General features: G+C 38.0%; 2 protein-coding genes across 3 annotated transcripts in view; one reads left to right on the forward strand and one right to left on the reverse strand.

The window, feature by feature from the left end:
• The first annotated feature begins 2,827 nt into the window (after positions 1-2,827).
• Positions 2,828-13,260, forward strand: LOC124881748 (reticulon-4-interacting protein 1 homolog, mitochondrial-like). Its single transcript, XM_047387506.1, has 9 exons — positions 2,828-3,401; positions 3,505-3,656; positions 6,140-6,208; positions 6,481-6,605; positions 7,505-7,553; positions 7,657-7,793; positions 7,880-8,063; positions 10,580-10,675; positions 12,713-13,260. The coding sequence occupies exons 1-9, from the start codon at positions 3,140-3,142 to the stop codon at positions 12,884-12,886; spliced, it is 1,248 nt and encodes a 415-aa protein (XP_047243462.1). The 5' UTR covers positions 2,828-3,139; the 3' UTR covers positions 12,887-13,260.
• Positions 13,261-13,389: 129 nt separating this feature from the next.
• Positions 13,390-23,225, reverse strand: part of LOC124881747 (beta/gamma crystallin domain-containing protein 1-like) — a 41,183-nt gene continuing 31,347 nt past the window's right edge. For both annotated transcript variants that reach the window (XM_047387505.1, XM_047387504.1), the window contains exons 15-22: positions 22,160-22,189; positions 21,954-22,066; positions 21,443-21,575; positions 20,399-20,538; positions 17,564-17,687; positions 16,997-17,155; positions 15,695-15,857; positions 13,390-13,929 (exon numbers count right to left, since the gene is read on the reverse strand). In XM_047387505.1, coding sequence (XP_047243461.1) covers positions 13,841-13,929; positions 15,695-15,857; positions 16,997-17,155; positions 17,564-17,687; positions 20,399-20,538; positions 21,443-21,575; positions 21,954-22,066; positions 22,160-22,189 — 951 coding nt within the window. In that variant the 3' untranslated portion in view covers positions 13,390-13,840. The remainder of the gene's footprint in view (positions 13,930-15,694; positions 15,858-16,996; positions 17,156-17,563; positions 17,688-20,398; positions 20,539-21,442; positions 21,576-21,953; positions 22,067-22,159; positions 22,190-23,225) is intronic.

A 23,225-nucleotide genomic window follows, 5' to 3' on the forward strand; every position in this document is an offset into this window, starting at 1 on the left:
ATTTGAAACAGCTTACCTTCCTGAGGCACAGCTGCCATGAGACCATAGATCATTTCATATTTATAAGGCTTTATTTTTGAACATGTTAATTTAACAAACACAAAGTAATAAACAAAACAGTACTTTGAATAATAAGAAGAAGATTTCAAATGATCAAAAAGGGGTAATAAGAGGCACAAACATTTTTAATCCCAGCCCTTCATTACTATTTATTAACAACTGTCAGAGTTAGATGCACTAATAAACTCAGAGAAGGTATGCAATGAAGACACAAGTGAGTCAAAGTTATCTTTGGCTGGCCAGGGAAAGACAGTCCAGTGACAGTGACACCCAAATGCAACTCTAAGTCAAGATGACAATTCTGTTAATAGTTCATAAAAGTACTTCAAAGATAAATGTGAAAAGTATTCAAACCACTTCTATCAACGTTCAACCAACTAAATAAATAAGAATGTCTTTTAATGGTAAATCATAAGGATAAAGAATCTTTTTAAACTAAGCAATGATAATTCATGTACAAATCTTCCATATATATATATATATATATATATATATATATATATATATATATGCCCCCAGTGCCTCCCCGGCCCCCCCTCTAGCTCCGCCCCTAAGTACCGCCAAGAATTTAAAGCTACTTTCACCCCTGCATATGGCATATGCACATACAGGTCCTTCTCAAAATATTAGCATATTGTGATAAAGTTCATTATTTTCCATAATGTCATGATGAAAATTTAACATTCATATATTTTAGATTCATTGCACACTAACTGAAATATTTCAGGTCTTTTATTGTCTTAATACGGATGATTTGGCATAGAGCTCATGAAAACCCAAAATTCCTATCTCACAAAATTAGCATATTATTAAAAGGGTCTCTAAACGAGCTATGAACCTAATCATCTGAATCAACGAGTTAACTCTAAACACCTGCAAAAGATTCCTGAGGCCTTTAAAACTCCCAGCCTGGTTCATCAATTAAAACACCAATCATGGGTAAGACTGCCGACCTGACTGCTGTCCAGAAGGCCACTATTGACACCCTCAAGCAAGAGGGTAAGACACAGAAATAAATTTCTGAACGAATAGGCTGTTCCCAGAGTGCTGTATCAAGGCACCTCAGTGGGAAGTCTGTGGGAAGGAAAAAGTGGCAGAAAACGCTGCACGAGAAGAGGTGACTGGACCCTGAGGAAGATTGTGGAGAAGGGCCGATTCCAGACCTTGGGGGACCTGCGGAAGCAGTGGACTGAGTCTGGAGTAGAAACATCCAGAGCCACCGTGCACAGGCGTGTGCAGGAAATGGGCTACAGGTGCCGCATTCCCCAGGTCAAGCCACTTTTGAACCAGAAACAGCGGCAGAAGCGCCTGACCTGGGCTACAGAGAAGCAGCACTGGACTGTTGCTCAGTGGTCCAAAGTACTTTTTTCGGATGAAAGCAAATTCTGCATGTCATTCGGAAATCAAGGTGCCAGAGTCTGGAGGAAGACTGGGGAGAAGGAAATGCCAAAATGCCAGAAGTCCAGTGTCAAGTACCCACAGTCAGTGATGGTCTGGGGTGCCGTGTCAGCTGCTGGTGTTGGTCCACTGTGTTTTATCAAGGGCAGGGTCAATGCAGCTAGCTATCAGGAGATTTTGGAGCACTTCATGCTTCCATCTGCTGAAAAGCTTTATGGAGATGAAGATTTCATTTTTCAGCACGACCTGGCACCTGCTCACAGTGCCAAAACCACTGGTAAATGGTTTACTGACCATGGTATCACTGTGCTCAATTGGCCTGCCAACTCTCCTGACCTGAACCCCGTAGAGAATCTGTGGGATATTGTGAAGAGAACGTTGAGAGACTCAAGACCCAACACTCTGGATGAGCTAAAGGCCGCTATCGAAGCATCCTGGGCCTCCATAAGACCTCAGCAGTGCCACAGGCTGATTGCCTCCATGCATTGAAGCAGTCATTTCTGCAAAAGGATTCCCGACCAAGTATTGAGTGCATAACTGTACATGATTATTTGAAGGTTGACCTTTTTTTGTATTAAAAACACTTTTCTTTTATTGGTCGGATGAAATATGCTAATTTTGTGAGATAGGAATTTTGGGTTTTCATGAGCTGTATGCCAAAATCATCCGTATTAAGACAATAAAAGACCTGAAATATTTCAGTTAGTGTGCAATGAATCTAAAATATATTAATGTTAAATTTTCATCATTACATTATGGAAAATAATGAACTTTATCACAATATGCTAATATTTTGAGAAGGACCTGTATATATTCTTTATATACATACACACACAAAGATGTCATAGATGCATACATGTGCACGTGTTATGGCATACACATTTATAATTTAAGTAAGTAGGTAGGAACACCCAATTAAAGTTCTTCTTCTTCCATAAAACTTACATAATAAAAAATTCTGAACTGGATCATGCTTGAACATTGCTTCAGTTTATCATTCTGTCAGTCCGAAGCTTCACACCACAAACAAAACAGCAAAATGTTTTTGGTGAGGCCAGGATAAAAAATGACTCACTATGTTCACTTTCTTCTCCCTAGTAGCGTTTAGTTGAGTAAAATAGCCCTGTTTCCGTTTTATTTTCATTGTTGATTTGCTAATTATTTAAATTTAAGTAATAAAAGAAACTGCAGTCCAAACAGCATTAAAGCATATATATAAATACACTTTGACATGAAAAAAAATCTGACATCAAAAAACAATCAACGCCGGGAAAAGTGCAGAGGAAGCATAATTCAAAACCTCCCACGTCATAACCAATTCTCTTACACTATTGGCCAGAGTTTATATTTACTAATATCTGATTGGCTATCTCCTTGGGTTGAGAGGTTACGTTGTTTGATAACTTATGCTAGAAGGAGACGTGTTATCTGCAGGTTTAAACTCAGTAGTTCATCTTTATTAAAATGTAAAAAAACAATATCGAACAGGTGGAGTGTTGCTGATGGATTTAGTGGATTGAGGCATGCTTTTTTTGCAGTGAGCAGCTGAACATGCTAATATTAGCTTGTAGCTTCGTCCTTTAGTTAGCCTGCTTGGTACCAATTATACTGCTTTAAATGACGTATTTTTTAAAGCTAATCTTGTAGCTGGAAGTGAGTTTAAACGGGCTGTATCAGAGTTATGGCATCAGTCAGGCTTCTGTGTTTGTTAAATGGGAAAGCTGCAGGCTGTAGCAGAACGTTAGCCCGGACCGGTTGCAGAAATGTCTGCAGTTCACCTTCAAGGCTGCAGAGCATGTCAGCATGGGTCATTGATCAGTATGGTTCAAGTGGAGTTTTGAGACACACAGAAGAAATCACCATCCCGACTATTAACTTTGCACATGACGTGATGATAAAAGTCAGTGCGGCCAGTCTCAACCCTCTAGATGTAAATATGAGGGGTAAGTGCTATTCTGGCATTATCAGGAATTATACAACAAGTGCTAAAATAATCATGGAATTCAATTGTTTTTAACCATGCTTTGGTATGTCTCCCTCCTTTAGGGGGCTATGGGGCTGCACTGCTTAACATAAGGAGGGATCCTTTGTCTGTGTTGAACAGCTTCAGCGAGTTTCCACTCATTCTGGGCCGTGATCTGTCAGGTGTAGTTGTGGACTGTGGGTCAGGGGTGACGCACTTTGCTCCTGGAGATGAGGTGAGCACTTCAGCCTTTGAAAAATTAATTAAGGTACAGGGCCAGTTTTTTTCCAAGCTATCTATCTATAAAAATACAAAAGCTGTGATAACCTGGATGCATAAGTGTTAAAGCATCCTTTGATTAAACACAATATTCAGTCTTCTTTAGCAGGAGTCTAATAACACACCACATCTTGATTTACCAAGCTGTGAGGAGCTATCTTAACCCGAAGACTCCTCCAGGTGACTCCTCAGATTCAAAGCTCAATTTCCTCTGATGTATCCATACTTTTGTTTATTGGAGTGAATGCTTGGACTAACTGTGATGTTAGAAAGGTAGTTCTATAGCAGACACCAGCAATTTATGGTTCAAAATGAACTGGTATTTGCAAATGTTCCTAATTTTATTCATTTTGACAAAAAAAAAGCATTCCCATATCATGACCAGCCCACTGTTCTAATTCGCCGTGGGAGGAAGTTGTTGTTACATGTAGAACAGAACCGTACTAGTCAGGATTTCCTGCATTTTTGTCAGTGTTGCTGTTGTATACCCCCATTGGTGTTCTCCTTTACTAGTTTCAGTCTCGTCAGTCTATTATTTTTGACTGTTTTTAGAATGTCAAGGTTTATTTAAAGTATTGTGAAATTCATTTGTACCCTTCTCCTGACTAATATATTTGTACAGCAGGATCCTATTGATATTTTGTAACCTATCTATAAACTATAGCTTTAGCCAAAGGAAGCAAATGTCAGAAAAGAACAGTTCGATTTTGTTTTATTTTACTCAAATTTGGCATAATTGGTGTTAGGTGTGTACCAAAGAAGACTGAATTCTGAAATCAGGTCATACGGTGGATTAAAAAAGGTATTTGTCTAAATGTGTACAAATTTATGCTAATAGGCTATTGCTACTTTCATATATTTTTTATGTTTGTCCCTCTTACAGAGCCCCACAGTCACAGGTTGTAGACCCCTGGTGTAGCCTTCCTTCGTTGTTTTTCTTTCTATCTTCTGTCTGTGTCTGGCTTTTGAAGGTCCAATTAAAGTTGTAGAAACTTCAGTCATGTAATGTTTAGTAAGGTTTTGTGTTTGTTCTTAAAAAATTGGTTAAAACAGACTGAAAATTCTGGATATTTGAGTTAGGAAATATAGATTTATTTTAAGTAAAAATATGTAGAAACCCTGCAGTGAGCTTTAATTATATTACAGAGCAAGGCTCCCTACATATCAGTGTCTTTTTAAGATAATTATACTTGGACACCCCAACTAGCAATTTTTATAACCATCAACAAGTAATTCTGGATTTTAAGAATAGTCAAATTTTCAGAATTTTCAATGTGGTTGAGATCAGCACTTTCCAAAAGCATATTGTTAACCTGTTTTATCTCTTCCAAATCCAGTTTTTAAACATGTTTGGGATTATCCTCTTAATTATGTTTCAATCCATCAGTCTTTCTGTCAATTTGTGATTTAGTTGGTGAACTAAGAGGGTTGTCCTTGTTTAATATTTCATTAACATCCTGCAGTGTCCCATTTACTAGCAAAAGTCCCACATTATGATGCCGTCAGCACCATGCCTTAGAGTTCAAACAGTGCTCTTAAATTTGAAAATCGTACGTTCTCCTGCCAGTGTGGCCAAATGGCGCAGTCTTTATCTCATCTGACCATAAAGCTTTTCTCCAGAAGGCATTAGGCTTGTCCATGTGGGCCAAGGCTGCCAATTTCAGAGCAGATGCTTCTTTCTGGGTAAGCACCCTCCAAGGTGTGGGCAGGGAAACATGTCCCAACAGGTTCGGGTTCATTGTGTTCTTGTGTCTTCGGTTGTTCTTGACCATTTTTTAATATAAATTCCAGTCTCAACTAATGTTGTAATCATGAGCAGATCAGTTTAACAATTATGAAAAGAAAAAACCCTATATACCAGATATTGGTCACTTTTTCTTTACCTTCACAGTAATTCAGACACATTTGGAAGCCGTGAGATAGCTTTATTGTTGACGCAACCAAAACTGAACTAAAACCTTTTTAACTCCCCACCTCCCCTGAAAAAACAGGAACTATTGTAATATTATACATACCATTATAATACAACCCTCCTGAGGTTACGCAGGTTACACTGTCATTATTTATGGCTCCTACTGGGTACAAAAAGATCCTCTTCGGTCGGTCGTTACATTAAGGTGACTCATAATAATTACAGACGCCTACTGTGTTGTCTCCCACATGTCCACATTAGTGTCTTCCTGTAGACTGGAATGTAATTTTGCGAATTCGGCCTTCAAGTGAACATGATGAAAGAACAGAAAAAAACGAAGATTTCCTGCAACACACTTTTTGCAATGGTAATCCGCCTGTTTAAAAATAACCTTTAAGGCAAGTTAATTATGATAAACGGCAGGAACCGTCTTCTAAGAGATGGCTGATTAGGCAGACTAAGACACTACGAGTGGGCAGATCATTTCAGCTATGTTCACCTTGTTAAATGTCATGTTTGTCCTCTAGGTGTGGGCTGCTATTCCACCGTGGAAACAAGGCAGCCTGGCAGAATATGTGACTTTGACAGAGTATGAGGTAAGCTATGACTGTTGTATGAGAAAAGTGCATGAGGTTAAAGATTAATTCTAAGTAATCCCCTTCTTTTTACAGAAAATATAAAAAAATGTGCTCTAGAAATATTATTTCAAGTGACTAAAGAGCAACCCTGCTGTGGAAGCAATTAGGATTAGGTTTGTTTATTGGCAGTAATCGCAGACACATAAATTGGCCTGTTTTCTTTCTGCTGTGCTTATTTTGTTCAGTAGCTCCTTGCCTTTGTCGTGACAGTGTTTTTCTTGTTCTTGTAGGTTTCCTACAAGCCAAAATCATTGAGTCACATAGAAGCTGCATCCATCCCCTATGTAGCCAACACTGCCTTCTCTGCCCTTGTCAATACAGGTGGTCTGTGCAGGGAAAACTCCTCAAATAAAAGGCAAGAATCACCTTAACAGAAGACCGTTTTTTGTTTTTTTTGTTTGTTTAAAGCACTCACAGTGCCTTGTATAGGTATTCATTAATATCCATTAACCGTTTTAATTTTGTCACTTTACAACCACAAACTTCAAAGCATTTTATAGGGATTCTATGTGAATAGCTTGTGTTTATTTTACAAAATATTGTAAAAAGTGTACATGCCCCCCTAAATCAAAAAAATGCTGTAATTACAGCTGCATGCCTTTGGAAATGTCTACCAGCTTTGCAACTTTAGAGACATGAATGTTTGTCCATACCTCTTTGTGAAATAATTTAATCACAATCACATTTGGGTGGAGAGTATCTGTAAACATTCATTTTCAGGTCAGTTTTAAAGTCAAGATTCTCAATTGCTTGTTAGTTTGGACTTTGACTGGGCCTTTTTTGAAACATATTGAATATACTTTCATCTAAAACATTTCATTGTTCTGGCTGTGTGTTTAGGCCGCTGTCCTATTGGAAAGTGGACTTCTTTCAAGTCTTATGCATCTGTATTTATCTCCATCCCTTTTCACAACAAGCTTCCCTGTTCTTGCTGAAGAAAATCATCCACCCAGCATAATGCAGCCACTACAATGTTTTTCTGTGGAGATGGATGTTCAGGGTGATGTGCAGTGGTAGTTTTCACCACACATAGCTGTTTGTGTCCTTTAAAATCTCAATAAACTACACAGAAATTTGTGATTTTAACTTGGAAAACGTAAAAAACATCACAAAAAGTTTGGCAGGGCATTACATAATTCAGTCATACAATTTCTTTTGTATTGCATTAGACTGCAGTTTTTTTTCTGATAGCATTGCCTAAATTAGTCACACAAAACATTAATGACTGTCTTTTTTTTTTGTTCTTGCTCGTAGAGTTTTAATCACCGGAGCATCCGGAGGTGTTGGAACGTTTTCCATCCAAGTATTTATATTGTATTTCTGTAGTTGCTGGAACATTTGACTCATTGCCCATGTAAAAGATGAAGGCCTCTTGCTGTGAGTTTGTTTCTGTTTATTTTCTCCAGTTATTAAAGGCTTGGGGTGCCCATGTAACAGTTACCTGCTCCCAGAATGCGGAAGGCCTTGTCAGAGGGCTTGGGGCTGACGAGGTGGTGGACTACACATCAGGAGACGTGGCTGAACAACTGGAAATGATGCAGAGGTAGAAAGATATTGTGCTTTTAGAAAAAAACAAATATTTTAACATGTCTTCCAATAAGATTTTGTTAAATGTTTCTGCACTGTCAGGTTCGATGTTATTTTGGACAATGTGGGAGGCGATACAGAGGAATGGGCAATGGGCCTGTTGAAGCCTTGGTCAGGGGCAAAGTACGTCACATTGGTGTCACCTTTACTCCTTAAAACCGACTCCATGGGCTTGTTAGATGGCACGTTGAACGCTGGGCTCACCCTGCACAACAAAGCCTTTCAGGTAACCATAAATCATGAAATAATGAATCTGTATATTACAGGTTTTATGGTCCGATAAGAAAATTTATTTTTCCCACAAACAAAGTCTGTATTACTTAGTTTTTTTTTTTTTTTTTTCTCAAAATACACATGGATCTACATTTCCCATAAATCCATCAGCTGGAGTGGGGATTGCTGTCTGTCAGGAACCAAGCAGTACAGAGTAGAGGACACAGGTGTTGAATTAAAAAAAAGTGGGTTTTATTTACCCAAAAAACATGAAAAAATGGTTAACAAAATGGGCAATTATACAGGCATGCCAATAAAAGAGGTCAACTCAAGATACTAGACTCAAAATCATCACTGACAAGACTCAGACAGATACAAACCAAAACCGACCTCCTGAACTAACATATAAGGGCCCTTAAATACAGGTTTAGCTAAACCACACACACACAATAGGGGAAGGTGATAGAGGAATAAACAAAGAAACTATATAATTAAGGAATATTTAAAGTAATGACTACAAAGTAAATTAAAGGAAAACCAGATTATAGTAGGGTGTGGCTCTTACCCTGTGTGGCTTGCCATCACACTGTCATACTCCCAAACATAAATATCTTGCTTAATGCTCAGTTGTATGTAAAGACAACTTTGTTGGGAGTGAACACCTGTTCATGAACCTGAAGTTTCTTCCACATTTCAGTTCCGTTCAGTTAATCAAATTAGTTGACGTTCAGGTACAACTGTGAGGGAGAAATCATGTCATCACATAACTGGGTTTCATTTGCTGCCTTTCATGCTGGAGCTTTAAAACTACATTTTTAGGGGAATAATAAACCAGACTTTGTGCACCCTGAAAAAAATATTTCAGATCTTTATCTCCTAATTTGATAATGTAGTGATAAATTGTGTACATGTCACAATTGCAATGCATGAATCGTTCAAGACAGGGTGGAGCAACTCTATAGGTACTGAGTTAAGTTGGCCTGGCTCAGTGAAAGCGATTCTGACAACACAGATGGCTGTGGTGGGTCTGGCTGGTTGTTAGTTAGACCATGCATGCATGTGAGAGCATTTAACTAGATGCAGTGTAGGCGTTTGCTGCTGAAGCAGCAGTATTTGGTATTTGTTCAGATTACAGCCGACTGACTGACTCACCCTACCAGCCAATACCAGCATTATTGCATTTCTTGCCAATGCTTCGAGCCCTTTTGTCTTTGAGAGCAGCCAGCTGGCCAGTTAGGTGGGGCTCAGCTGCAGCTCCATCCATCCTCACCATCTAACTCTTATCTCATCACATCAGGGAGATCATAGCACAACTGAGCCCTCTAGTGTACAATGTCTACATAGCACTGAGCAGATATTTTTCCAGATAAGTGGGACCTAATTCCAGCCTTCAAGGGATAGCTGTCCTCTTTTAAATGGGTTGCTTCCCCAAACACTCTGACTTAAATAATTTATTTACCTCCTCAGCTTGTCATAAAGTCCTGCATAGGGCTGCTAATGATAATATGATTTAATTTAGGTGTATCAATGCAGCTGTTCTTTCGAGGCCACATAGGTTTTTAGGAGAACACTAGTAATTTAACTGCATTGTGATGACCATTAAACAAAGGAAATACAGACATTTAAAGCAAGTTATAAAATAATCTAACAAAATTCAAACATTTCACTGTTCAATTAATCACAAGAAAATGCAAAGAGCATGGCACATCTGCAGACCTACCTACCAAGACAGAACCGTCCACTTAAACTAACATGCTGATTATTCAGATCGGCAACCCGGAGGCAAATTGTAACTCTGGAGGAGCTATAGAGATTCATTGATGAAATGGGAGAATATTTTAACAAAGGGTAATAAGAAGAAAGCCAAAAGTAGTCCTTTTGACTAAGAATCTGTGGCAACTTTAGCAAGACAGCAACTGTTCACAGACACTCTATCCAATCTCACTGACCTTGAGCTGTTTTGCTAAGAATGAGCAAAGCTAGTAGAGACATGTACAGCAAAAGACTTGCAGCTATATTTGCAGTGAAAGGATGTTCCACAAATCATTGACCCAAGGCCAAATAGAAATTCCCCTAAAACTATGTTTTAACATAGTTTTTAAAATAGAAGTGGAGTAAAACATTTGTTTTACTCCCCTTAACAATTATTCCGTATTCCGTGTCGGTCTTGCACTGAAAATCCTGTTTCAAATCAAATCATGTTTTTAAAGCAGTAAGAAGTTGGAGTAACAAGGCTGTCAAACTACCAGGATAGAAATGCTTTCAGAGATGCTCCTCATGATAAATTAGAGTGTGCAGAGGTCCTTTTATTTGTAAGAGTTAAGCTTGAGTATGACTTGTGTTGGACACCATAGCTTCTGGTATCAAAAATAAATTGGTATAAATTTGACATCCAACATGTTGATCTGCGAAGAGACTTCTCATGGCAGTTTTTATCTTTAAATACCGACAAACCTTTTCTGTATGTTGTGTTCTGTTACTTCTTTTGATTGTTTTCTTGTTTTTGTCTTCACTCTGTTTGCCTTTTAGAACATAACATCAAGTGGAGTCTTCTACAGGTGGGCATTTTATGCTCCCGATGGACCCACCTTGGATGAAGTCAGCCGTCTGGTGGATACAGGGAAGGTACTGCCTCAGTGCCACTTTAATAGTGATATCATGCAAAGTTGACATTCAGAGCTGAATGGCGGAGATAGAAATTGTCTGATTTGCACAGCAGTAACCGCCTGACAGTGGACCTCATGCTGTGATGGAGATCATGCAGTGCAGAAATAACGAACATGCCAGGGATTCCCTACATGCCTGTGTTCAACGCTTCCCTGCGGCTTTGTAAATGAGCGAAAATCAAACTCCCGCACTGCCTTGCCTGGTTTAGCAGGTAGCGTGCTGGTGTGAACAGCTGCGTGCTGGGGCGATGTGACGGGGTGCCGGGAAACCGTGAATGGATTTTTAAAACAGTGCTGAGCAGCCAGTCGCTGAGGCATGCGGACCCTCTGTCCTTTTGTCCTGGGGGGGCTTACAGCACGCTATGACCAGTGGTAGGAATCTGGGGAACAGGCACACATATGCACACACACACACACACAAGCCCAAATAACAAAACCCTCATTCGCACACATCCGCTCTCTGGTTTGTAGTGATGCCATTGCACCCTCCATTCATTGTTAATTACAAGAGCTACTGACCAGAATAACAAGCCGAGCCGCCTGTGTTCTGGGACTAGCAGAGGATTGTCCAGCCTCATCACATTCTTAACCACTCCCTTACATTTGGCACTATGAAAGCAGAGATGATTTACATTTGGAGCGTATCCTTCTTATCAAGTCTAAATTAAATAAAATACTGTACACTTATATTTATCATTGAAGCCTTGTAATGTGAAAACACAATTATTGGCATGGCGTGCACTGTAACAAGATTCCTGGGGTTTTTGGAGGATAAACAGGTCCACAGCATCACAGATCCTCTACTGTAAGTAACGATGAACTTGAGGAGCCTTTTCACACATTCAGTCTTTATTTTACAAGATGCCCATATGAGGTGTTTCATGCCAAACAGGTTGATCTTAGTCACATTTGACCATAGCAAATGGTTTTAGTTAAAAGTAGAGTTTAATAAATTGTACATGTTTGTGATAGTTGGACAAAAATGGCTTATTCGGGCTGGCATGTAAATGGTGTCTTATGGTTGTTATGGGAACTTCATGACCCCAATAGCCAGTCATTGCTGCAGCTCTACAATATTAATTGGTGCAATATTAATGTTTTTAAGTTGCCCAACCAGAGTCTGTCGATGGAGAGAAAGATCAGTTTGTTACACGGTTGATATGCAGTTTGGGAAAGAGCAAAAAGTTTATAGAAACATGTTTGTAATTCTACACTTTATTCTCTATCCCAGTATCCAAAACTTGTCCTTTCTTCGTGTATCCTTGCTCTTTTCCTTTTGTCCTTCTTTCTTTGTATACTTCATTGTGTCCTTTATTAATTGCTCTTCCTTCCTAGTGGCCTGCTTTCTTTCTTGCATCTTTTTAGCCTTGCATCCTCATTCCCTACCTGCATGCCTTCCTTTTTTTTTCTACCATCCCACCTTTGTTTTCTTTTCTTTCCCTCCTTTGGTTACCATTTCTTCTTTAATTTTTATTTTTATTTGTTTTGCAGATTGCAAATTTAAAGTCTGGACACTAGACATATATTCCATAGATTTTATAATGAACTTCAGTATTTCATATTTTAAAGTGAACGCAAAGGACGGCAAACTCTGGAAAGGTAATTCTGGAAGACTACATAAAAAATGACTAAAAACCAGGACAAACATGGAAAAAGCTGGTCAGCAATTATAAGAAGGGTTTGCTGAGATGTTAATATTATTGATAAGGATCTAACTACCATTTCTTAATAAAATTTAGGTAAAACATTTTTTGTTTTACCTGATTGACATTGTTATGCTATCAATGAAACAATTGATTTTGTAAAACAAAAAAACTGTAATTTAACAAGATTTTATAAATGTACTCAAGTTAAGGTCCAGATTGTGCTTCTGTAATAAAAGATAAGATAAAAGAAAAGGACCACCACAACTCTAGTTAGGCAACAGTTCTTAATTTTTCAACAATTGATTTGTCAACTTTATGTTTCTGACATTTTCTCTGCTTGTTTGTTGCAGATCCTACCAGTTGTGGAGGCCCAGTTTCCGTTTATTCAGGTGCCTCAAGCTTTCCAGAAGCTGGAGCAGGGCCACGCGAGGGGGAAGACTGTAGTGAAGGTGGCTGAGGATGATGAGTGCATAGAGACTGCAGAGTCTGAGCAAGGAGTGCAAGTAACATCGCAGCAAAATTGAAGATGAAAATTGCCAAGCGAATCCCTCATGCACGTCTTTCACCTTTCACAGCGCTACAATTGACAGCAGTGAACTGAGTATTTCAAATAGGAAAGGTTATGTGTAGAAGACAGTAAGTGTGAATTGAACAAGAAAAGGGAGATAGCTAAATTTAAGTTTTTCTTAGAGCTTTCACCTTTCTGCACCATTTTGGATTTGTAAAAGGTGCTTGAAGTATGCTGTGTTCACGTTTCTGTGAAATTACAGTAAATTCAAACTGGAGACTTATAAATGTTATTCAGGTATAGTGTATATAACATGGAGCTGAACAATGAGGCATGTCTTGTTACATTTATCTTTAAAGGTTTCTCAGTAAAAGACATGAAGTCGTTTGACCTCTTTTGTGTTTTCTTGCTGCAGCGACACAACAACGCATCCCTTGTTGCATGTTCTCTCATCAAAGCAGAATCCATTCAAGAACAAAAAATACATTACCATTGTTATAAAACAGTTGCATGCATGTATACAAGGTATTTAAGACATTTATTGACAAAAATAGTTTTACAGCTTTGTTTTAATAGCTCTGGTAAAGCAAAAAAGAAAAGCTATTTTTTTTCATATTTTCTAATTGCTTTTTTTTATGCAGCTGGAATGAAAGGCAGTACAGTGTGGTATATTGTTACTTAAAAATAGACAAGAAGTGGTAATACTATTTAACTTATCAGGTAGAAACAGATTAAGCCATTGAAAAAATATACACAAAACCAAAAAGAAACATTAATGAGTGCTTAAAATTGAAAGTATTTTCAAGTTCTCACTCTTTATATGCTCGGTGGGTAATAATACATTCTTAGAAAATTAACTCTCCATGTTGACCTCTTCATGAAAAGCTCGCACAGCTCCGAAGCCAAAGCTCATCCTTGTAGTTTCCAACATAGTTCTCCTGAATAATGAGGAAAACTTTTAGCACAGCCCTTAAATGATCTCCACATCCCAGCGTTGCTGTAGTTTATTTGGGTCACGTATATTCAGAATCACATGGTTTTTATCGTAGTGATGTCCACCTGAAATACAGAACAGATTTTTAGTTAGTATTCAGATAATTAAATGTGTTTATTTGCATTTTAAACCACACAGGCTTATTATAGATTACCTATTAAACCCATTTCAGGATGAGTTTATGCTCTAAATTATTTACCCCATCAGAACTGAATGACAAGATTACAGGTTGCATTAACAATGCTCATAGCTGCTATACAATGTACAGTATAATTGATACAGATGTTCACAATGCTATGGAAAACTCCCAGTGCAAGGTAGTATTCATATATACTGCACAGTTCCAGTATTTAGTCCACAAGGTGTCACTAATCGACAACAGTCCATAGCAAGTCTCTCTACAGAGTCACACAGCGGCTTTTAGAATAATCTATACCCAAAAAATAGTTCTAGAAAATGATTGGAAATTTATCTGATATAGTGCCTTTAAAACGTATTAATACCAATTTGACTGTTTTGCGGTTTCGTACTCTTACCCTTTCTTACAAACACAAACGTCAGTATATATTAGTGGGATTTTACAACACAACGTAGGGCACTAATGTGAGGTGGAAGGAAAGTTATACATGGGTCTCAAGTACATTTACTGATACAAAATAAGCCCTGCTGAGCCACCTTTTGCTGCAAATCCAGCTGCAACTCTTGGGGCTTGTTTCTTTCAGCTTCTTTGCAGAGAAGCTCAAGTTCGACCAGATTAGACTGATCTGTGAACAGCTGTTCTGAGGCCTTTTAAACAGGCACACAAAGCAATAATATGCTAACAGACTAGATACTGTACAGTTCATACAACTGAACAGAGAAATACTGCTGGAAATTAACTTGCAATAAAATATTAAGAACAGAATCAGTCATTGAGTGATGCTTTCTCTATTTAAATATAGCTCTAATTTAGGTCTTGACTGACTGGTCCATTCTAAAACCTAAATATCCTTTAACCTAAATGATTCCATTGTAGCTCAGGCTGTATATTTAGGGTTTCTTGTCCTGTTGGAAGGTAAACCTCCTCCCGAGTCTTAAGTGTTTTGCAGCCTCTACCAGATCGCTCCATCCATATTCTCATTAACTCTCTTTAGCAGATTCTCTCTCCCTGCTAAAGAAAAGCATTCCCACAGAATGATGCTGCCACCACTGTGTTTCACTATTGCATGTTTAGTGTGATATGCAGTGTTAGTTTTCCATCACATATTGTGTTTTTCATGTAGGGAAAAAAGCTAATCTAGCCAGATCACCTTCTTTCACATGTTTGCTGTGTCATCTCCATGGCTTGTGGCGAAATGCAAATGTGACTTCTTTAGGTTTTCTTTCAACAATGGCTTTTATCTCGCCTCCCCTTTATGATTGCCAGATTTGTGGAGTGTACAGCTAATAGTTGTCCTGTTAACATATTCTCAAAACCGGGCTGTGGATCTCTGCAGATCCTCCAGAATTACCATGTGCCTCCTGGCAGTTTCTCTGATAAATGCGCTCTTTGCCCGCCTGTTAGTTTAGGTGGACGGCCACGTCTCGGTAGGCTTTGCAGTTGTGGCAAATGTTTTATTTGCATGGACCTGTTCATTAACTAATATTCTGTCACAAATTTCTAATACCTTAACAGTACAGATTTGACCAATCTAATCTCATAAGTACAGCTATGAAAATCTTGTTTACTTATTAAAACAGCAGAATGCAGAGAAATAAAACAGAATAAAATTAAACCCCTACCACCTGATCCACCATCGCTCAGGTAGTAGGAGTTCGTCCAGGAGTCACATGTCAGACATGGATGCTCACCTTTGACTTCCAGGACAAGATCATTAGTGGAGTTGTAGTGAATGAAGCCTTCAGGGGTAATACTCCAGAGGTGGATGTGGTTGTTGAGCTCTGGGGTGAGACCTACACGGCTTCCAGCAATTGTGACACTGCCACTTGGAAACAGGCTGCACTCCTCCAAGAGCTGGACACAGGTAATGAGTAAGAGAAAGAGGCAGACATGTCAGTTTAGTTCCTTTATTATTAAAAAAGAACAATATCAATAGAGTGTGCCAGTTATTGGGAAAGTGATCAAAATCTCACAATGTGTACTTGATCAGCTTTGACCAGCAAACAGTGGATCAAATATTAATTTGTTAGTTTTTCTGTTACATAAGATCAAACCTGAAAACTCCCACATTTTCCATCTGTAAACACATCAAAAACAGCCTATGCTTTAATGCTTTTTGTTTTTAGTTTAGTAAAAACCCAATAAAGGTTAGGAATGCAGGATTTAAGGCATAAATGGGAATATTTCTTCAGTTTCTGTTGGATTCGAAACTAGTAGGTCCAAGAAACCTGGACATTTCTTTTGTTTTACAGTCATTTCTGTTTTACAATTATGTTCAAAATCGCAATCCGCAAGTCAGACCTCAAAGAAAAAGTGATTGGCTGGTAAATGCTTGATTGGTACATCTCTATTAACCAGATATTGAAATTGATTGATTGAATGAATACATTCATAAATGTATTCTATATTTAGGATCAAGCTTGGTTCATCCACTTTAAAATACTAGCCTAATCCTGCTTTTAGGTTTCGTTTGACTATTATGTTTTTTCAACTCTAAAAGTTGCTGAAATAGCAGGCAGATAGATAGATAGATAGATAGATAGATAGATAGATAGATAGATGTAATTAAAACATTAGCTCCTCTGTGTCACACTTGGGTTTTTACACATTTTCTTAATCATAATTACACACTTTTCCAGACTCAAACATGTTAGTCAATTTTTGTCATTTTCTTTGAGGCCAAGTTTTTAAATCCTTATGGATGGATATATAGAAAAAATTATTAATGACCGTATGGATGGGTGGATGGACAAATCCATCAATATGGATGACTGACAAATGATTGAGGCTGACATTTCTATTTGCATTTTTTATCCGTAACCCAAGATAAAATAACGTATTCAAAAAGGCTGACTGCAAAGGGATCTTTTTTCATGCTCTACTTTCTTTTATCCAGATCTTAGAGATAATGCAATCAAATTCCAGACTTTTCAAGACTGTGTAGGAATCCTGCAGCTTTTGTCGTCATCAGTATAAGGATAACCAGTTTGTACCTTGCAGTGTAAATGTCCATTGTGGTAGGACCATATTTGCTCCATGCCATCCGTCTCTTCGGTTTCTTGTATGCGCAGCAGTTTGACATCGTCCAAATCACCGGTCACTGACATCATTAGCCCGCTCTGTCGGTTTCTTAAACGGAAGTTCGCTTGCTTCTGCACACACAGACACACACAATAAAAGACATTAATGCAGTGAAGAGCAGGTGTTTAAGAACATTTGTTATTGGATTAAGTATTTTTATTTTTGAGATGGGGTGAAAAGGGGTTTGTAACCAGTCAAAGTGAAGGTGCACCAATCAGGCATTTCCTGGCCAATACTGATTTTAGACTTTCACTGAGGTCCTTTTTCTCTAAGGATATTACTATAATTTTTCATTATTTGATCTGCCGATCAGCTGATTAACAGAGGGTTTGGTGATTCCAATCTCTGGCATCTGGAAGTGATCTCTAAATAAAATGGATTCCAGATACTGATTGGGACTAGTATAGATCTATGCATGCAGTCTTCAGAAGTAGAGTCAGTACAAGCTTTGAACTAGGTATGACACATGTGGGGCAAACCTGTAGGAGAGGGCGGAGAGATCCGATTTTCTGCCAGCTGCTGAGCTTCCGCCAGTCAGGAACCTCGCCAGGTTTCAACAAAATCTCGGCACCTCGATAGTTGATTCCCTCGTATAATACCCAGCTGATGTAAGAAAAGGCAAGAACAAAGACAAACCTTACATCTTGTATGATTGTAGTAAATCCACACAAATAAATAAAAATCAAGATGACTCAATTTTTTTTTTGAATACCTCCTTATTCTCTGGATCTTAACACTTAAAGGAGAAAAAAATGGGCTGGAGAGTCTTTGATGGAGGCAGCAGTTATCAACCGAAGAAAAAATTGGCCAGTTCTAAGGTTAACCACATTTATACATCCACAAATATGTTATTAACCTTTATCATTTTCTTAATGAAAAGCTGCATGAAAAAACTGCAACATTGTACATTTTCCTGTGTGTTTATAGACAAAAAATTACGACTATTCTTAGTTTTGATCTACAATATTTTATAGACTGAAAAAAAAAATACTACCAATCAAAGGGGGCAATTCCATCCTCTGGGTGATAAATCGATGCATCTCTAAGATAATCTCTTAACATGATGCCTGATTTTGCTTTTAACATGTATTTCCTGTCCTGTCTGCCTAGCACTGGGAATGTTCCACTCCACAGACAGCTCTGCCAAACTGTGAGCCATTTATTTCTTCAGCAGGGTTCACACCTACAGTCTGAATCTGACACATCAGCAGCAGGTTTCCATCATTGATCCACATGTCAGTGGTGCACTGTGAGATGCGCTGAGACAGCACACCGAATTTTAAATTGGATAAACATCTCCAAATGTCATTTCACACACAGTCATTTACAAAAATAGCTCATGTTCTCTCTTTGTCACAACAAGAGACTTCGACATTCTCTTTTAAGCATATTTAAGAAAACAGCTGGTAAAGGAGAACAAAGCCAGGCAGTTTTTTCAGACTGTCAACCTGCTTGTTTGTTTCTTCACCTAAAAATCAATTAGATTTATTTTTGGGTTATTTTCTTTGTCTGTGTACATTCATCTTCTTTTAAATAACTCTATCCAGCAATGGTTACAAGAATTACGTATTTAGAAGCTTTGCTTCTAAGAGCCATCACACCAAATACATTTTTTATTTTGCTTGTGATAAATAAAAAATTGTTATCCGTTTGCCTTCCATGGCAGAATAAATTACTTTGACAGCACAGTTTATTTGATCTGCAGCAGAAACATACTCATGCATGAACCTCTCAGTCCCGGCATGCTGACGGCCGGCTACCTGCCTTGCATTGTGCAAAGTCATGTCATGTCCAATCATCCAGAGCTTTAGGCTTCAAAATCCTTTTATCTTTTAGAATGGAAGATCAAAAAGTGTGATGGAGAAATCCAAAATATTAGAACTTTGTGGGACTACACATCATTCTTCAACCATGCTAACAGTAAGTAGATTCAGCTTAGTTTGAGCAAAACAGCTACCTAGAAATATGCAACACTACTAGTTTTATTTTAAAGGAATAGACATATACTAATAGAGCTGCTTAGAATAGATCACCTACAAAAAAAGACCATGTCAGAGACTCTCTGCGGCTAAGTTGAAATATTGCCAATAAGACAAGGACATAAATACAACAAAAACAGCTTCAGTAAACTTAACATTTAGACATGCACTGATCAGGTTTTCGTTGAGGTCCAGCCTGCCAATTTCCATATTTTACTCTCCAGACTACAACAAAATTAAAATGGGCAGCAGGTTGCTTCAGAGAAGCAGCAGTTTTAAATCCAACAGAAAATGAATCAATCATACGAGAATCCCCATTTATGCATCAAAGTGCTTGTCCTTAACTTAATCTGATTTGTGCATCAAAGTACATCCTGACAGTTGATATGTTAATAGACAGAAAATGATTAGAGCTCTAATTCTTGTTGCATTGAATGAGTAGGAAAAAAATCCCCTTTTTCTGTACTTGACCTGTCAATTACAGATCAGAGCCACTATCTCTTAACTGATTGATTGATTGATTGATTGATTGATGTCTAATTTTAATTTGATTACTTGTATTTTATCTTGTAACTACTGTAGAGGATCAGGTCTATATAAAACTTTTATATTTTTAGAAGCTGTGTTTGAACTGTCCACTTACACGACATCGCAGTATAGTGAGATTTTTTAAAGGTTTTTTAAACATTTTAATTCCTCATATCTCCACTGTTGAAATTTGCGACATTATTAAGAAAATTTGGGCGGAAACTGTAGTTTAAAACAATTGTTGTCCAGTCTAAGCCGTAAATGTGTGAACAATACATCATAAATGATGATAAATGATGGTTCAAGAGGTCATTTTGTAGCTCTAAATCTCTGCAATTTCTGCAGCTCTAAAATCTGTTTGAGATCATTTTTTTTTGGCTGATATTTAGGATGTTTCTTTTCCAACATATGGGAAGCTGAAGTCCATGTTTTTGTAAATAGATAAATTAAAATTGAAAACTTTTATAAGCAAATTTAGATTTGTGTCATAAAATGTCATTAAATCATGTTAACTGCAACATCCTTTGAAAAAATTATAAGGTCTATCACCCCAGAATTAGGCATGCCTTCTGAAACACTGCTGTGTGTGGTCATGCAAATATAACTTTGATTAGTGGGCAAACCAATGTTGTCTCCTGTTTTTCCCATTATGAATAGTGTGTAAGAGGAACAGGCCTCTCTGGTATGTAATACTGTATTTCTATATATAGGGCATATTTAGGGGATTTTTCATTAGAAATATATTATATAGATATATATATATATCTATATAATAACAAAAACCAACTAGCCATGTCATGTACTTACACGCCTCCTTCCACCAGCACAGACTGGACACAACCGCACCCTTCAGCCAGCTGAAGGTTGACTGAGCCTTCTGTGAGAACCACCCTCTTCCCCCGCAAACCACAACGGTCGAACAGAGTGATGGATGGCAGTGAAAACTCCTGCCAAGACAGTCAGAAAGAGCATTAACAAACTCGGGAAAACTGCAGGTCACGCAGTTTGAAATTAGAGTCATTTTAGAAGTTGCCCTGGAAACCGGCCACACTCAGACCTCTGTGCTTCTTGGCGCATAAGCTGTCTGGAAACTGCTAGAGACGGCTTGTTTTCTAAATTGATGCTGGTTCTAATTTACTACTCGGTAGCAGATTGTATGTGAACGAGGACAATTAATTTAACTATTTCAACGGACAAATGGTTCAAACTCAATATACTTTCTAGTTTAAACTTGGCTTTTGGGCTCTTTTAGGTTCATAAATATGTAAATCACCGTCTTGGGGTTACATAACTAAATTTAACCTTGTTCAGGAACCACAAAGCAGCTGGTTTGATTACACTGTGGGTGGTCAGTACTATGTACAACAGTGCTAACATTATAAATAGCTAGACCATATATGTATAATGAATTCCCAAGAGGAAAAGTACATTGTAACAGAACTCACAACGGACATCTTATTTTTTGCATTAATGAAGGAAGTAGAAAATGGATAACAGTAACAAACAGCAAACATTCTCCCTGCAAACAGGCTTAATTCATTTTTTGAGATTTGTGTTTCATTTTTTATATCTTTGTTAAAATTACCATAATTTATCTGCCAGAGTTGTCTTGCATTTAGCAGTTAAGGCAGTCAAACAAGAAAGATTTTCAGTAATTGATGCTTTGAAAGACTTAAAGGTAGTTTTTTATTTTAACAAGGTAAAGAGTAATTTCTGATTGCATTTCAGTTTTTGTAGTTCAAATCTGTGTGCATATGTAGGAGATTAAAAGCATTGCACCTTTTAAAGGATAAGCGACCAGAACAATAGAGGAGGAATGGCAATAGAAGAATCACCAAAAAACAGACTTACAATGCCAACAGTCTGCAGTGACTGGATGGATGAGCTCCCGCTGACACAGCCCATCGCTCTCAGATCTGGGTAGCTTCCTTCCTCTAACACATACATCTTCCCTGTGAAGTTCTGCCCTTCGAATGCCTGCCAACTGAGGGACATTTGCATGAACATGGACATGAATGCAAATGAAAACTGAGGATTACAATTTTGTTTTTTTTACATTTGTTGCATTCTTACTGATTTTATGAGATAAACAATGCAATAAACTTAAGCAAAAATAATATTTGTGAGCAATGCAGTGTATTTCAATCAGCTCTTATATAAAATTTAACTGGTAAGTAGAGCCATAGCCGCCTCAAGAGATATTTCTATTTAGCCACAGCAGATCAACCAAGGTCATCTACATTCAAGCTCTGCTTTTCGAAGGTTGTCGCAAAGAGTGGTAAGTACTATAGATTCAACCTGTGTCATAACTCAACAACAGTTAGAGTGCGATGTTTTTCCCACAGTGTGCGGCATTGCTCACCTCCCTGCCACCACCTTGCAGGAAGCCACTGAGAAACCATCCTGCAAGCAGTTTGCACTGTCCTCCCGGACGAGGACAGATCCCTGGAAACTGGGATCAGAGAAAAGCTGCACCTGAGGGACACGAAGCAAAATAACAATAGAGTGAGTCATCAGATTTGATGGACAAAAATGCAGTTCATATTTTTTTGCCAAGGTAGGGCCTACCTTAAACTTGCCAGTGTTGTCAAAATCATCCTGCAATAAAACGAAAGAGAAATTAACTAATTAAAAAAACAGAGCCAAAGAAAGAATAATATCAAAATAAAAATACCAATCTATGCTTTATAATTGGAGCCAAATATTCTCAAACAGTTTTTCCTGATTGTTATGAACTAAATTCGTGTGAACTGAATGTGCAATATAAAAATCTAGTTTTCTTGCAAGGGCTTAAATGGTCTCAGTGCCCTTGGGAGGTTTGCATGGTGTCCAAATCAGCATTATTATCAGCTGCCTTACAGGGAGATGAAAGGTTGCATTTTAAGTAAGTAACGGATTAGTAACGGATGTGCTTGTTCTTGGAACTGTTTCTAAAACACTGCTAAAATGCTGGTCAGGGTCTCCTGTAAGTGTCTTCTAGCTATATTAATTAGATTCACCCTCTAAGGCTGAGACATGTTCTACTTTATGTAAATAACTGTGTAAAATTGTTTAAAGCTGGTAATTACCTTTGGCTCATTGCTATTTATTTAAACTTTTAGCTGAAAAAACATCCTCAGACTGACTCAGTAGTTGATAACTTTAAGGCCCTTTAATAGACTGAGCTCAGTGAAAATCAGCCACTACATGTTGTCGTACTTATGATAAAAACAATTAAAATCAAAAACTAGTCACCAGGGAGTCCTAGCACCCCTAAAACCCCCAAACAAAACCCAGACCATCCAATCACTTTCTGGAGTAACCTACTTAGTAAACAAAGTCCACTTGTGTCTAATTTATTCTCAGTATAGGCCCAGATGTTCTCTGGAGGCTTCAGGGGATTTTTAGAGAGCATTACGGAACAAACAGCATCTTGAAGACCAAGGAACACAGCAGAAAGGTCAGGGATAAAATTGTAGAAAAGTTTAAAGCAGACTAAGGTTATTAAATAATATTCCAACTCCAGTCCTCAGGAGCCAAGGTCCTGCATGTTCTAGGTGTATCACTACACCAATAGAGGTCATTCAAATGTCTCATTACCCTCTCAGCACGTAATGAACTTCTGCAGGAACTTGCAAATGAAGGATTCATCTGA

This window comes from Girardinichthys multiradiatus, chromosome 15 (genome assembly GCF_021462225.1).
Source record: "Girardinichthys multiradiatus isolate DD_20200921_A chromosome 15, DD_fGirMul_XY1, whole genome shotgun sequence".
NCBI lineage: Eukaryota > Metazoa > Chordata > Actinopteri > Cyprinodontiformes > Goodeidae > Girardinichthys > Girardinichthys multiradiatus.

Bases quoted from the DNA above. Each gene is read 5' to 3' on its own strand.
- LOC124881748 (XM_047387506.1), top strand. From the start codon at position 3,140: ATGGCATCAGTCAGGCTTCTGTGTTTGTTAAATGGGAAAGCTGCAGGC. The intron at 3,402-3,504 runs GTAAGTGCTATT...TCCCTCCTTTAG, and splicing joins TCTAGATGTAAATATGAGGG to GGGGCTATGGGGCTGCACTG. The intron at 6,209-6,480 runs GTAAGCTATGAC...TTGTTCTTGTAG, and splicing joins TGACTTTGACAGAGTATGAG to GTTTCCTACAAGCCAAAATC.